The 14,748-nt window shown below is 44.2% G+C and overlaps 2 protein-coding genes across 5 annotated transcripts in view; both read left to right on the plus strand.

Moving 5' to 3' along the window:
• Positions 1-1,142: 1,142 nt before the first annotated feature.
• CCIN (calicin) lies at positions 1,143-2,369 on the plus strand. Its single transcript, XM_049794959.1, is given in 8 exon segments — positions 1,143-1,458; positions 1,461-1,697; positions 1,700-1,899; positions 1,902-1,974; positions 1,977-2,069; positions 2,072-2,157; positions 2,159-2,263; positions 2,265-2,369. Coding segments are annotated over 8 exon segments (1,215 nt in total).
• Positions 2,370-10,851: 8,482 nt separating this feature from the next.
• CLTA (clathrin light chain A) overlaps positions 10,852-14,748 on the plus strand; it is a 41,046-nt gene continuing 37,149 nt past the window's right edge. For 2 of the 4 annotated variants that reach the window (XM_049796398.1, XM_049796396.1), the window contains exon 1: positions 10,852-11,190. In XM_049796398.1, the coding sequence (XP_049652355.1) occupies positions 10,980-11,190 (211 nt within the window). In that variant the 5' untranslated portion in view covers positions 10,852-10,979. The remainder of the gene's footprint in view (positions 11,191-14,748) is intronic. The other 2 variants (XM_049796395.1, XM_049796397.1) reach the window with 2 other exon arrangements.

Raw genomic sequence — 14,748 nt, forward strand, 5'->3', positions numbered from 1 at the left:
TTGGATTTGGATCCAGTTGTTTTTCTCCAACAGATCAGAGGGCACAGTGAACAACAGCTTCAGGTCCTGATACATAGTTCAGGCTTCCAGCACCCTGGAAAAAAATCCTTGTGGACTGTTGCTCTTGGAGGTGAAGGTCAATTGGCCTGCTCTTTATGGACAGATGGTGTTAAATATCTCTATGGAATGAGCATAGAGGGGAGAGACTGAGATCATACCAACTACCTCAGAAAAGAACCTGGCATTCTTGAGCCAGCTAAAATGCATATGATGGCTGGTCAAGATGAGAGTCTGAGCAGCTTAAACTAGCCATACTTCTGTCCACTGCTTAATGATACTTGTCAGTGTTGCAAGGCAGTACAAAATAGCATTCTAGCAGATGTCGCCCTTGTTGTGCATCTTTAGAGTCCTATATGACCTTTCAAAATCCTAATATTTGCTGGGAAAAGTAACATACTTGGGTAGATAACTTGGCAAACAGAAGAAAAGATGTATTTCTTGCTAGCAATTACCTAATAAATTTACTTCCTTGGGAGGCCAGCATGCACAGTCCCTGCCAACACTGCACCATATCCTGTTTTTGTCAGTGTTCAACCTGTGCTCCCAACTGTGGGCAGTGCTGATTTTCTCTGACACTACATACAGCTCTAATTGTTTTACTCCAGACTGTTGAGAAAGGAGATTCATGAGAAAAGGGCCTAATTTTATTTTTCTTCTACCTCTTATTTGACCTGTTCCATGTTGTCATGCTAGAACTTTACAGATAGTCCTAGCTATTAGTTTTCCCCTCAAAACTTCAATACATGTAAACCATGGTGTACTGTGTTCTAGCAGCTGCATTTTATGACACCATTCATCTCACCATAACAACTGGTGTCTGAAAGCTCGTACTATCATCTCTGCCTTTGACTTGCAAGACTAAATGTACGAAGATGCAGTTCACAGAAAAGGAACAACAGATCAAAATAAAATGGAGGAACTGCTGAATGTGGTAATGTAGTTCAAGTGTGACTCCATGAAAGCTCACAGCTCTGTTTTTATTCTTAGTTCCCTTGTGGAGAAAAGTTGCCTGATCTACATGTGTGAGCTTAAAGAGGTGGTGAACAGTGCCTATGCAGGGACTTGTGGGTACTTCAGAACTCATGCTCGGCCCCTGTCAGATATGTGGTAGGCTCCTCAAGGAGGACAACCTCCATGTGCAGAATGAGAACCAGACTTTTCTGGCCCTGATCTCATAAGTGAAATTCAGGAAAGATGAAAAATAAACATATTCCAATTAGATTTTTGCCTATATCCACTTACCTGGGGTCTCAGCCAACAGACTAGTGGCTACCAGCCATGATATGCTGATGCTCAACAGTCATTTTGGCCCTCTCGCTCAGATGGAAATGATTTTGAGTGACAGGAAGCAGGAACCTGCTTGAAGACTTCTTTCTTTTCCAGAGAAAGGGGCCATTAATTGACTCTAATGATTTTAGGAGGCCATAAAGAGTATGTAAGATTTGATGATGAGGGTTTTGCTTATACTTTTGAGCTTACATGTTTTGCTTACATGTGGCTGAAATTGACAGAGATGCCATGTAATGCAGCTGCTCCTAGTGCAACATTAGCAGTTAGTGTCACTGGAGGAGTAACAGACCAGATCACTACCTCAAATACAGCTCAGAGACATGACATAGAAAAGAATTCCTGCACAGAGTACTGCCTATAGGTTTGGTATTCCACATCATGGTGACCTGAGGAGGAGTAGTGTACACCCTTGGGGACTGTGCTGATGTGAGGAAATATGTCTCTAACACTTGCAAGTACTGTGATGGGAGGGAAGATAACTGGACTCTGACTGGGAAAATAAGCATTCCCATGGATGCTACTGCCTTGATCACGAAAGGAAAAAAGTCAAGTTAGTTTATCTTGTGACAAGGCAACTGAGTGGGTGCTCCCTATATGTTCAGATGGTAGATTACTCTGACACTCAGAAGGGAATGTGGTGCAATGCCTCACCTTCCATATTCAATTCAACCATAAACCTGTTGTTGAATTTCCACAGGAAAACATCCTGAGCTTGCAGAAAAAGTAGTGAGCAAATTAGTCGTGATATTACCAAATACCTGTACTTTAGATTTGTTGCATCCAGTGTGCTCAGTTGGAGACCACAAGGAGGTCCCTCCTGTATGGAGGCATTGTTTATGCAGATGAAAGCTGACCTCAGGAATATTCTCTCAGTTCAAATACCTTCTGACTACACCAGAAAGGAGGGAAATGGGAAAATACTGGCAGATCCTTCAGAAGTTCTTGACTATTCAGTTTCCCATACAGTCAAACTACTTTTCAAAGTTCTTCTAAAAATTGCAATTAATTTGGAAAGGTAAAAAGAAAAATCCCTGTCAATAAAGAATGACTTTTCACTTGTACCAAAGCCTTCTTCACTTGGCTTCCTTACTTTGCAACAGTTTATATCCTGGGCATGATGTCCCATGGTATGGAATACCCCTTTGGCCAGTTGGGGTCAGCTGTCCTGGTTGTGTCCCCTCCCAACTTCTTGTGCCCTTCCAGTCTTCTTGCTGACTGGGCATGAGAAGCTGAAAAATCCTTGACTTAGTGTAAACTCTACTTAGCAACAACTGAAAACATCAACATTCTTCTCATCCTGAACCCAAAACCAGCTGCTAGAAAGGAAATTATCTCTATCCCAGCTGAAACCAGGACAGTTGTGATTTCTACTCAGCATGTATTTCAATAATCGCTTTATTTCAAGTGGCTGTCATTCATTTTAGGGTCAATTTAAAACCTTCACACTTTGAAAAATAGTTTACAACAGAAATAGACTCAGAATTAAAGAGTTATTTGTAGTAGCTTTCTTGCACGAGTTGTTTCTGTGCAGCACGATTCTTCTCATCAGGCATTTGTGACTTGTGTTGCATTTGGGCAAGGTGGGATAGTCATTCTGCATCTCATGCTTTTGTGTCTACAAATCATACCAAGAAAATGTCACTGCTTTGCTGCTTCTAAGGAAGACAACAGGAATTTAGTCCATGGAATAAGTATTTGATTCTTTGCTAACATTTTAATTAGATTTACTACGTAAGGAGTTACAGAAGTTTCACCATCACTGATACTGAAGGACTTAGAGTGCATTGTGAAGGAGCCTTGGGAATCCAATCTGTAGAAGAAAGATACAATAAAGATTGTCCAAAAAACTTAATGGAAAACAATTTAGTGAATGAATTTTTTTATATGCTATTGAAGGGAAAATTTTAACTGAATACTTCTTATAGTGTTGAGGAAATTTACAATTTCTGTTGTAAATTAAAGAGGTCCCTTCAGTTATGTCAGAAAAAATGAGAGTGAGGTTGTAGAACAGAAAGTTACAGGCTTACTATCTGCAGAGTTGCAATCAGTTTGATCAGACATGCTAGGAAGTTATCCTCTGTGGAAAACTATTTTTTCTCTCAGGCCAGTTCTGTCAGGCAGGCTGACAAGTCTTCCTTTGGATGGAAGAACTTGACATGCAAGGCATTCTCAAAGGACAAGAAACTGTGAAGTCAGACATACGTATCACTGCTTTACAGAATCAGGACTTCTGTGTTATCTTTCACTAGTGAAGAATTGAAAAGGTTTTTCTGTGGACTTGAACTTTTTCTTGAAGATATGAAGAACAACTACTCTCTTCCAGTCTCAAGGAACTCTCCCAATTGCCATGACCCTTCAAAGATGATTGAGTGGCCTCAGAATGACGTCAGGCATCTTCCTTGATAACATGGCTGCCACAGAAGAACAGGTTAAACAAATTTAATAGGTGAGGGATAAGGGGCTTCTTACAGGCTTCAGCTGTTCTACATGGTAATGCTTTTTTTCCTCCTGGTAATGAGCCTTGGACCTTGTCACGGTTTAAGCCCAGTCGGTAACAAAGCACCATGAAGCCACTCGCTCACTCCTCCTCCCCAGCCCTGGTGGGCTGATGAGGAGAAATTATAAAGAAAAGCTTGTGGGTCGAGACAAGGACAGAGATCATGCACTGATTCTGTTCATGGGCAAAAAACAGACTCAACTTGGGGACAAAACAAAATCCATTTCATTTACTACCAATCAAATCAAAACAAGGATAACAAGAAGTAAACCCAAATCTTAAAACAACTTCCCCCACCCCTCCCTCCTTCCCAGGCTCAACTCCACTCCCAGTTTTCTCTACCTCCTCCCCCCAGTGGCACAGGGGAGCGGTGAATGGCGTTGGGGTCAGCTCATCACACATTGTCTCTGCTGCTCCTACTCCTCACTCTTCCCCTGCTCCAGCGTGGGGTCCCTCCCATGGGAGACAGTCCTCCATGAACTTCTCCAACATTGGTGCTTTCCACAGGCTGCAGTTCTTCATGAACTGCTCCAGCGTTCCAGGGTTCTTTCTGTGGGCTGCAGTCCTTCAGGCACAGACTGCTCCAGCGTGGGCTTTCCCATGGAGTCACAGCCATCTTTGGGGGCAGCCACCTGCTCCAGCGTGGGCTCCTCCATGGGCTGCGGGTGGGCATCTGCTCCCCCGCTCCCCTCCATGGGCTGGCGGGGGACAGCCTGCTGTCTCACCATGGGCTGTAGGGGCATCACCTCCTCCTGTGCACCTCCTCCCTCTCCTTCTTCACTGACCTTGCTGTCTGCAGAGGGGTTTCTCTCACATCCCACTCCCCTCTCTGCTGCAAGTTCCCCTTCTTAAATATGTTCTCCCAGAGGCGCTATGACCATCGCTGACGGGCTCGGCCTTGGCCAGAGGCGGGTCCAACTTGGAGCCAGCAAAGCTTCTGGCAGCTTCTCACAGCAGCCACCCCTGCAGCCCCTTCCCCGCTACCAAAACCCTGCCACACAAAGCCAAAACAAACCTGAAAATGACAATCAATCAGCTGACTTGCAAATGTGTTCCAGAAATGCCCAGAAATAAGTAATTTTTTCTTCTGTCTCTACATATTGCTTCTTCTTCCTGATAATTAATGGGGTTTGTACCAAGAGCAAAAATAGACCCTTTAAGCACATTCTCTCTTGTTACTTATTTCATATAGCTCTCTAATAACAGCACAAAAATGTTGACCCTCACCATCTTTATGGAAATGGAACATGCTATAGGAGTAGCTTTTCTTTGTGCATTCCTCTTATTTTGCCTCTTCCTTTCAGAAAAGTAGATGCTGTCAAGAAAACAAATAGTAATGGGATCAAAAAGCCAGTCCTAGTTTTCCTTGTGCTTCTAAGGAAATATGATCTGTGGGGACCCACATGCTATTGTTTCACTATCAGAAAGACACCTATTGCTATACTGGATTTGTATGTACCTAAATCAGACACTTCACCTCGCATTACAAATAAATTTGGAGCACCTTATTAGGTCTGCTGTAAGCAAATGATTGTACCCTTCAGGAATCCTAAGGCTCTGCAACAAAGAAAAAGTCTGGAGCAAGGAAGACTTACTCTGGGTGGAGGAAGGTCAGTTTAGAGAGCACTTAAACACATGACATACATAAGTCCCTGGGTTGCACCCATGAGTGCTGAGAAAGCTGACTGATGTCATTGGGAGGCCACTCTTGATAATCTTTGAAAGGCCATGGCAATTGGGAGTGTTCTTTAAGACTAGAAGAGAGCAGGTGTCACACCTATCTTCCAGGAACGCAAAAAAGATCAACGGAACAACAGGCCAACCAACTTCATGCTCATCCCTGGGAAGGCGATGAAGCAACTAATCCTGGACACCAATCTCAGGAAGGACAAGAAAGTGATCAGTAGTCAGAGTGGATTTACAAAGGGGAAGTCATGCTTAACCAACCTGATAACCTTCCACAGTGAGATGGTTAGCTTGTTGGATGAATGGAGAGGATGTTTTTTACCTTGGCTTTAGTAGGGCTTTTAACACTGTCTTCCACAACATCCTAATAGACAAGCTCACAAAGCATGGGTTAAATAAATGGACACTGAGGTGAATTGAAAAGTGGCTGAACAACCAGGCCCAGAGGTTGTGATAAGTGGCACAAAGTCAAGTTGGAAGCAAGTCACTAGTGGTATACCTCAGGGACTGATACTGGGGCCAATACTGTTTAACTTCATTAATGACCTGGATGATGGGGCAGGTGCTGCTTCAGCAAGTTCACAGATGATACAAAACCAGGAGGAGTGGCTGTTACACCAGGGGGTTGTGCTGCCACTCAGAGAGGCCTTGGTAAGCTGGAGAATTGGGCAAAGAGGAATCTCATGAAGTTCAAAAATGGAAAATGCAGTCTTACACTGGGGTAAGAATAACTCCATTATGGTAAGAATAACTTCTTCAGTACACGCTGGGGACTCAGAAGCTGGAGAGTAGCTCTGCAAAGAAGGACCTTGGGGTCCTTGGGAGCAAGAAGCTGACCATCCACCAGCAATATGCCCTCACAATGAAGAAGGCCAATAGCATCCTGGGCTGCATTAGGAAGACCATAGCCAGCATGTCAAGGAAAGTGATCCTTCCTCTGTACTGAGCACATCTGGAGTGCTGAATCCAGTTTTGGGCCCACAGAACAAGAAAGACGTGGACATACTGGAGCAAGTCCAGGGCAGGACCACAAAGATGATTAAGGGACTGAAGCATGTTTCATATGAAGAGAGGCAGAGAGCTAGGACTGTTTAGCTTGGAAGTGATGGCTCAGGGGAATCTTATCAGTGTATATAAATACCTGATGGGAGAAAATGGAGAAGAGGGAAATAGTGTCCAGTGACAGGAGAGCAGCCAATGGACACAAATTAAAATTACAAAAAATATATATAAAAAAAGGACATTCAGTCTGAACACAAGAAAACCTTTTTTTACTGTGAGGGTGGTCAAACACTGGAAGAGGTTGTCCAGAGAGATTGTACAGTTTTCATCTGTGGAGAATACTTAAAACCAGACGGGTGACAGTCCTGGGAAGCCTGCTATTGCTGACTCTGCTTGAGCAAGCAGGTTGGACTAATCAGCCTAAGCAATTCTGTGACTTACCTGCCACTTCTTTTGATAAAAAATCCACCCTTAATGTTTAATTCCTTATAAAAAATCCTACATTGCGTTCTCTTCTCTGGGTTCTTTAGCCTAACTCAATCCATTCAAAATAGGGTTTCACAATCTCACGTTCCCAAGACTTTATCTTTATGGTATTGCTTCTTCTGTCATTCATATTATTTCAAGTATCTTGTGTCCATATTTGCAAACCTGCCTCTTCATACCACTCCTTCCTGATCTCTTGTAATATTATTTCCTACTGTTCTGCTCTGACAGTCTGTCCCTCTGCTTTGTTCATCTTTGTGCAGCTCTCTGCTTCCCTTAGGCATGGGACAATGTCTATGCTCTGCTTATTCAGATTCTACTTGAATACCAGCACTGCTGTGATGATTAGATATAAAGCCGTAACAGTGACAAGAAGTAGTAGCACTGCACCACATGTCTATTAGCTGTAAGTACATTTCTTACTTTACCTTCTACTTCTGGGTGTCATTTGGAAAGCAGATGCACCTCTTACATTGGGACGTTTGTGTTTAAAATAGCAGACACTATCAGCAGTGTCTCCTCTTTACTCCATCCAGTTAAATTCTCATGGCAACTAATCAGCATGGTAAACTGAAAGCAGTGTTGGCTTCCTGTGGTACTGGAGGCCTTGCAGCAGAAGACACGTTTGTCAATATGCATATGAAGTAAGGGTGAGACCCTTCAAGCCCTCTCACCTAGGTGGTGAGTCAGTGCTACCCAAGGAGTCTCTCTCATGAAACAACTGCCTTCCTTCTGGAGGTGAGAACTACATATATTTAAAGGCTAGCCTCTCTTGGGTGTTCTAGCAATAAACTTATGTCTGCAGAATGTGTGAATTGCTCTCTGCTCTTCCAAGGTAAACAGAGTGGGCAGCTGGCTTATTCAAGCTGTTAATGTCAATATGAGTTATAGTCCCTGGCTTTGCTTTAATTCCAGCCCTGTCAAAAGAAGGTGAACAGCTGCAGCATGCGTCTGTGGTGCAGGTGGGCTTAAATTGAAGGACAGTGAAGTGTAGGCATGTTTTCTTTGTGGGCTTTAGTCTTCAAAAACCTATTTAGTAGAACTGTTAATTGTAGCTGTAACTGCCCAAGTCAGTGTATGTGCAGTCTATGTCTACAAATGTGCTTTGAGGGAGCATCCAGACTGATGTTAAGTGATGTGCAGGGTAGCTGCTGTGAAGCAGACAGAAGCTGTTAGCTTTATGTGCCTCTCAGACTAGTTCTTTTTGGCTCCTATAACTTGCAGAGGAGTAGCAATTAAACAAAGTAGCCACCACCTTTCAGATATACGAGCCTAGTTATAAAATATGAGATTCTCTTAACTGAAAAGCTAGTTTTTGTGAACTTCTGTCTATAGCTTGAAAGTCCCTAGCCATCAACAACTTGGGGGAACCTCTGAATTGATTTCAGTGGACCTGGACCAGACCCTAGTCATTATGTGCTATCGCCTTCTAATTGCTGTTAACTGTTGGCTTTTGTGCAATGAGGTTCTAGTCAGGGAGATTTCCTGAGATGTGGTTCATGTCCACATGTCAGTTGTATAATGCCTTTCTCATCTGCATGCTTCCGGAGAGTTGGAAGGACTTGCATTTAAATTTTCTCCTCTGGAAACATCTGTTCTATGAAATATTTAATTTCTTAAATAAAAAACATTCTGAAAGAGTCAGTAAAAATCCCACTACTCTGTTGCAATGATTTCCCTAATGTTGGAAGTGCAGAACTGCAATCCCATATTTTTGTAAATGTTTGAAAACATCTTTTTAAACTACTTTTAAAACAGATCTCTGTACATTTAGAAATTGGAATTATATGTCATCCTTTTTCAAAGAATGGAGAGAAACAGAACCACCCTGAAAATCTCCTCTAGTCTGATTGCCCTTTAGTCTTTCCATGAAGGTTTATTCATGTAATATTCCTGTAATAAACTCTTCTCCTCAGTGTGACACATCAACAAGCCATTGTATATGAATTACGAGGGCTACTACTCTTATGTTTTGTAGTGGTCTCTAAGCAGTGACATCTCCCTTTAAAAAAGGAGCACAGATGACTGTGGAGAGATGGAACACAGATGACAATTTTCTTGGGCCATTTGCAAGTTTGTAATTCTGCTTATATTTCATATGCCTTTGTCCCTATTCTGCAATTTTAAGACATGCATGTAACCAGATTTGCTTTTCATTTTAAATCACAATATTCTATTTGTGTTTGTGGCATTAAGTCATCAGAAATCCCCCATAGGGCTGAGGCAGTAGAAGAGCAAAAGAGGAAGTTACTAGGTTGTCTTCCAAAATTCACTATTCACAGTTAAAGGGAAGCAGTGAGATATTCCACTTTTGTTTACATGAAGGAAAGAAGAGCGCTGAAAATGCACACAGGAGTTGTTAGAAGAAATTATGGGACAAAGCCATTGAGTTTCTGTAAGAGCATGGCATACGCTTCATGATAATGTTTCATTTTTATAGTCTACTCTTGTGAATTTTGGACCTGCTTACTGCTGTTATTCTTAATTCGTTAGTTTTTCTGTGGCTGCCGGAGATTATCTAAAATAAAAAACCTCGCTGTGTTTCACTTAGAAGACAAAATTCAGGGAAGTCTAGCCTCCTGCTGTGCCAGATTCTGAGTTTTCACAGGAGAAACCAGGCACATGAGGTGAAGTCAGCTTTCTGTCACCTGTCATGAGTTTGCTTGCTCTTTTTTCCTTAGCAGATGATGTTAACAGTAGGGAAGATGTGTAACTCACCATGTGTTTTATCTCGCACTATTAAATTCACATAGGGAACAACTGACTTGCAGAGTTACACTTTCCTCTGAATTTGGTCACCTTCTGAAAGAGGTTTGAAAGGATTATAAGGCAAGCCTGGGTGGCATACCTCTAACATACCATGAAGCATACACATAGACTTATAGGCAACACGTAAGTGGAGTTTAACAAGTACCTCCTGCAGCAACTGCGCTAACTTAAGAGCTGCTAGCATAATTTATTCTTTTCTGCATCATTTTTCCCTCCCCTTACTCTCCACTGTGCCAATAAACGATTTGCAGCTCTGTATGATAAACCAGATGCAGAAACTGATCGAAGTAACTCCGTAAAAAAACCTGCGTGTATCTGAAGTCACTGCCCTTCAAATAAAGACTTTTGCCAATACACAGTACTTGAAACTACAGTAATTGAAGCTTCCCATTACGAGAGAGAAACCCCACAAAATCGCAACAGAACACAGCCAAAGTTTTTACTGACTTATTCTGCTGGTTGAGATTTGCCTCCAAGAGGCCGATGGCGCAATGTTGGGCTGGCACTGGCCTTTACACCGGGTCAGTATCTCGTCTGCACTAGATTCAAGAGGCGCACACGTCCTTCGGCAGGAAGCCAGCACGCTTTCACTTAACGGGGTGGCGACAGAAAGGCGACGGACAGTCAGTCCCTGCCGCAGGGCAAATGCTGCTCGCTGCCCGAGGCGGGAGCAGGGGCCTGTCGGTACCGAACGGGCCCGCCGAGCCGACCGCTGCGTGCGCAAGAGGCGGGGGCCCAGGCCGGGCCCCACGGCGTGGTCGCCCGCTGGCACCCACCGCCACCCATCTCCTCCGCGCGCCACCGTCTGTGGGGAGGTGAGAAGCGCTAGACTGCCGGCCCACTGCCTGCCGGCCCACCGCCCCGCCCCGCCGCCGGCGCCCCGCCATCTCCCGCTCCCCACCGCGCTCTCGGCGCTGGTGGGCTCGAGGCCAAGGCATCACGCGGAGAGTCCCGTTAGCCCCGCCGCCTCCGCCGCTCGCTGACTGGCTGTACCGCTGGGCGGTGCTCGACTCTCATTGGCACAGGTGGGGCGCCCTCCTCTTCCGCGCTGTTTTCTGGCGTAGGCGCAGGTGCGGAAGCTGCAGCTGCTCACGACCCGCCGCCGCCGCCGCCGCCGCCGCCGCCGCCGCCGCCGCCGCCGCCGCCGCCGCCGCCGCCGCCGCCGCCGCCGCCGCCGCCTTCCGTCCCTATGGCCGACCTGGAGCTCTTCGGTAGTCCGCAGCAGCCGATGGCGGCCGTGGATAACGGGGCGCTGGACGGCGCCGAGGAGGATCCTGCCGCCGCTTTCCTGGCGCAGCAGGAGAACGAGATCGCGGGCATCGAGAACGACGAGGGCTACAGCATCCTGGACAGCGGCGAGGTGCCGTCGGCGCTGCAGGTTCCGGAGGGCCCCGACGCGGGTACGCGCGGGGGGGTGGCGGGCGCTGCTCCGCCGCCCCTCCCCGGGCGGGGGGGGGGCCGCGAGGGGAGGCGCGGCGCCCGGCGGGTGGGGCGGGGAGGAGAGCGGTCTCGGCCTGGTGGGGCTTCGCAGCTTCCCTTCTCCCTCGGAGGCCCCGTGACCGGGAGGTGGCGATGCCGGCGGGGCCCCCGCCTCGGCTTTATGCCCGGAGCACATGCCGCCTGTGAGCCGGGCCTGCCTGCCCGGGGATGGTCCCGTGGTCAGGTCTGGGCCGCGCAGGCATGCTGCCTTGGTCGTCCTGGGTGTGTTCTGCCTCGGGTAAGTTATCTCTCTGCTCCCTCAGATGGGGTGGTGTTTATATCTCCTAAAGACGCCTGGGTGCCCAGGCTTGCCGAAGCGTAGCCTGTCGAGAACGCTGCTGAGTAACACTGATCCCTTTCTAATCCAGGAGCCAGCCTGAAATGAAGATCCACTGAAACCAGAATAAGTCAGTATGTTGTGTCCTGCCACTTGTGTTTCTGTCTTCAGCGGCAGCGATCCTAGTCTTAAAGTATGCTAGCAGTTGAGCTAATGTTTACTTTTACTACGCCTCTAGCCTTTGTTCCTTGGTAACCTTTGTACTGAATGTGAGACAACTGGCACTGCAGAACCCCGTTAGATTTAGAGGAGGGTGGCTATGTATGTTGGGAACTGTGTTTTCAGTTAGTCTAACAGTAGCTAAAGCAGCTCTGAATGAACGCTTTGATTACAGAAGATTTAGGTTTTTTAGTGGACGTCTAAGTGGAAAGGAGTTGTGAATGTAGGATGGTGCTGCACTTAACTGAAGTCTCAGTGCTCTTGGAAGACTTTACTTATACTTGTCACTGGGTCCATAGGAACATATTTGCTCTCATGTGACATTCCTTTGTCACTTCAGGAAGATGCCACTCTTCTTCAGACTAAGTTGAATAACTTTGCTCCCCAGTTCAGTCTTGGAACATCTTTAGAATTAAGTCTTCACTATGTAACTTGATTTCTGAAATTACTGGCATATCTTATGTATGAGCGTGTAGGATCATAGTATCTCTTGGACTAAAGCCAAACTGGACTAAAGCCAAACTAGATAAACTGAGTAATGGAGACCTGCTGCTTCCAGTGCTTATTTAGTGGTAGTGCAGCCCTTAGTCAGCTCATTCATGAAGTTCAAAACATACAGACTACATACTTCCTGTAAAAACGGTGTTTAAAGGGGAGTAACTTGCTCAGGCACTAGAAATGAGGATAATCGTTATCAGAACACTATCCTGTTTTGATATCAGATGTTAACTTCACTTCCATTTTCTATGTATAGTGCAGAAACAGACAGAGTGGATACTTCCCCTCTTACTTTCTGAAGCCTCAGACAAGCATTATGCCTTATATGGTCTTTACATTCCAGACAGACTCTGGAACATTAAAGTAGCTCTTTGAGGACTAATTTCTTTGGAGAAAGTTCTGACATCAGCCTTTCTCACAAGGTGCTAGAACCAACTAGATCTGTACCATCTCTACATGCATGCAATGTGGCTGTTGCAGAGTGATTTCTTGTCAAAAAGTCAACTTGTTAAATACTTCTGGATTGGCTTGATATGTAAAAGTAGTTCTTCAGCTGCTTTTCAAGAGTTTTTTCTCAAGACACGTGAGTTGACTTATCATGGAATGCAGAACTGTTATTGGAGAATTTTCTCTAGAAGGAAGGTCATAAAATAATGAATCTGGTAATATGATCTGAGGATCCGGGAAGTCTAGAAGTGATCTGTATGTCATCTGCCTTGCTTGTATGCACCGGGATTGCATTTATTCTCTGGCCTGCTAAATAGGCATAGCAGGTTGTGCTTGTGGACTTCTGGTAGTCCCATTTTTTAGCAGAACATCCATTTGTTGTCTGTCGGAGCCTGTACGTGCTCCCTCCTTGTTAAAAAGTGCGGACTGCAGCAGTGCAAAATGTAGTGGTTCAGGCATGATGACAAATGATCTAATGACTTCTGTTGTCATTTGTTTGAGATTTCTTATCTCATTGGTATCCTAACAAATAGTAGACAGCTCTAGTCCATATTAGTTCATTAACCTGTTATGTAATTATGTTAATTATGTAATTATGTTAAATAGGTGGATGCAAATTTATTCTTGAAATAATACAACTAAATGTAAATCTGTAAGCATTGTGATCAGGGATTTGTGGATTTACTTATTTTAACTGTAACCTTTTTGAACTCCTTATTTACAGGTGTGTTGGATAAGTTTTCTTTCTAAAGACTGGGCCAAAAGTCATAACTCTGGTAGCTCTCAACTGAAGTTTGAGGATCTTAACTTCAAATATTGTGAGGAGGAGTCACCAAGTTGCTGAAATACATTTGTAAGAAACATGGTGTCTCTCACAACAAAGAGTTTTTAAATTGCAGCCTCTTAAAAAAAAGATTAAACAAATACATGGACAGTGGTGAACTCCATAAACTGTTAATATAATTATAAAAAACCTGATATTAGTGTATATTTCTGTTAATTGTAGTAATGGTGGATACTGGGTGAGTATGGGGGGAATGGCAGAATGTCGCCAAGCTCCCATGTCTAACTCAGAAAACAGGAGGGACTATATAAATCAAGTAATACAGTGCTGTTGCCTAGTTATTAGTAACTTGGTCTTTTATGAGATTTTGGTGATAAATCAATGCCTGCATTTGTTCACACTCAAATTCTTTAATTTTCTCCAGTCTGACCGTACTAGGTCTTCAGGTTACAGCAGTTGATTTTCTATGTCCTCTGAGCAGGAGAGAGTGATTTCAGGTTGAAGTGTGTGGCTTCTAGAACCTCTATGTCAATACAAAAACCTTGTGACAGCTTGTCAAGTAGCTTCTTATGGGGAATTACATTCAAAGACAAGCAGTTTTATATGTTAACGATCATGGAAATACGCACAGATTTAATGTAGGCTGTCTAGTCTCAAACACTGCCTTCGCAGTTTCAAGCTCTGTCATTTTTATATGAACTTGAATGAATGAGGTTTCTCCAACTTCTGAAGAGGCTCAGGAGCCTTTCTAGCAATTAAGAAACTTAATTGCGCTTGGGAGTTTGTCCATAAACCACATTTAATAGCTTTTCAGGGACTGATTATCAATTCACTTGAAAATGATTTAGGAAAGAATTGTTTTCTTCCTGTCTGCTCTAGTTAGCACCACAGACAAGAAGAGTTAACTTGTTTGTGACTATTGATATTTTTTCTTAATCATTTGAATGGCCATGGTTCTGGGTTTTGCTATGCAATCAGTATCTTGAGGCATCAGAACACCATAAGGTAGCACTGAGAAAGGTATAATAAAGGGATGGTATCTTTTAACTTGTATTTGCTGTCTTGTGGTGGTATTGCATTATTATAAAGCTCATGGCAGAAAAAACTATTTTTCTGTTTACAAGAGAATCCTATATCTATTGGGAAATTACAGAAGCTTTTATGGCACAGCATTATTGCAGAGAGAGGAAGATGTGCTCTAGTACTAGCCTATTTAATATATTAAAAATAAGGGAATCCTAATGAGTTTTGGTA

The sequence above is a fragment of the Accipiter gentilis genome, chromosome Z (genome assembly GCF_929443795.1).
Source record: "Accipiter gentilis chromosome Z, bAccGen1.1, whole genome shotgun sequence".
NCBI classification, from domain to species: Eukaryota; Metazoa; Chordata; class Aves; order Accipitriformes; family Accipitridae; genus Astur; species Astur gentilis.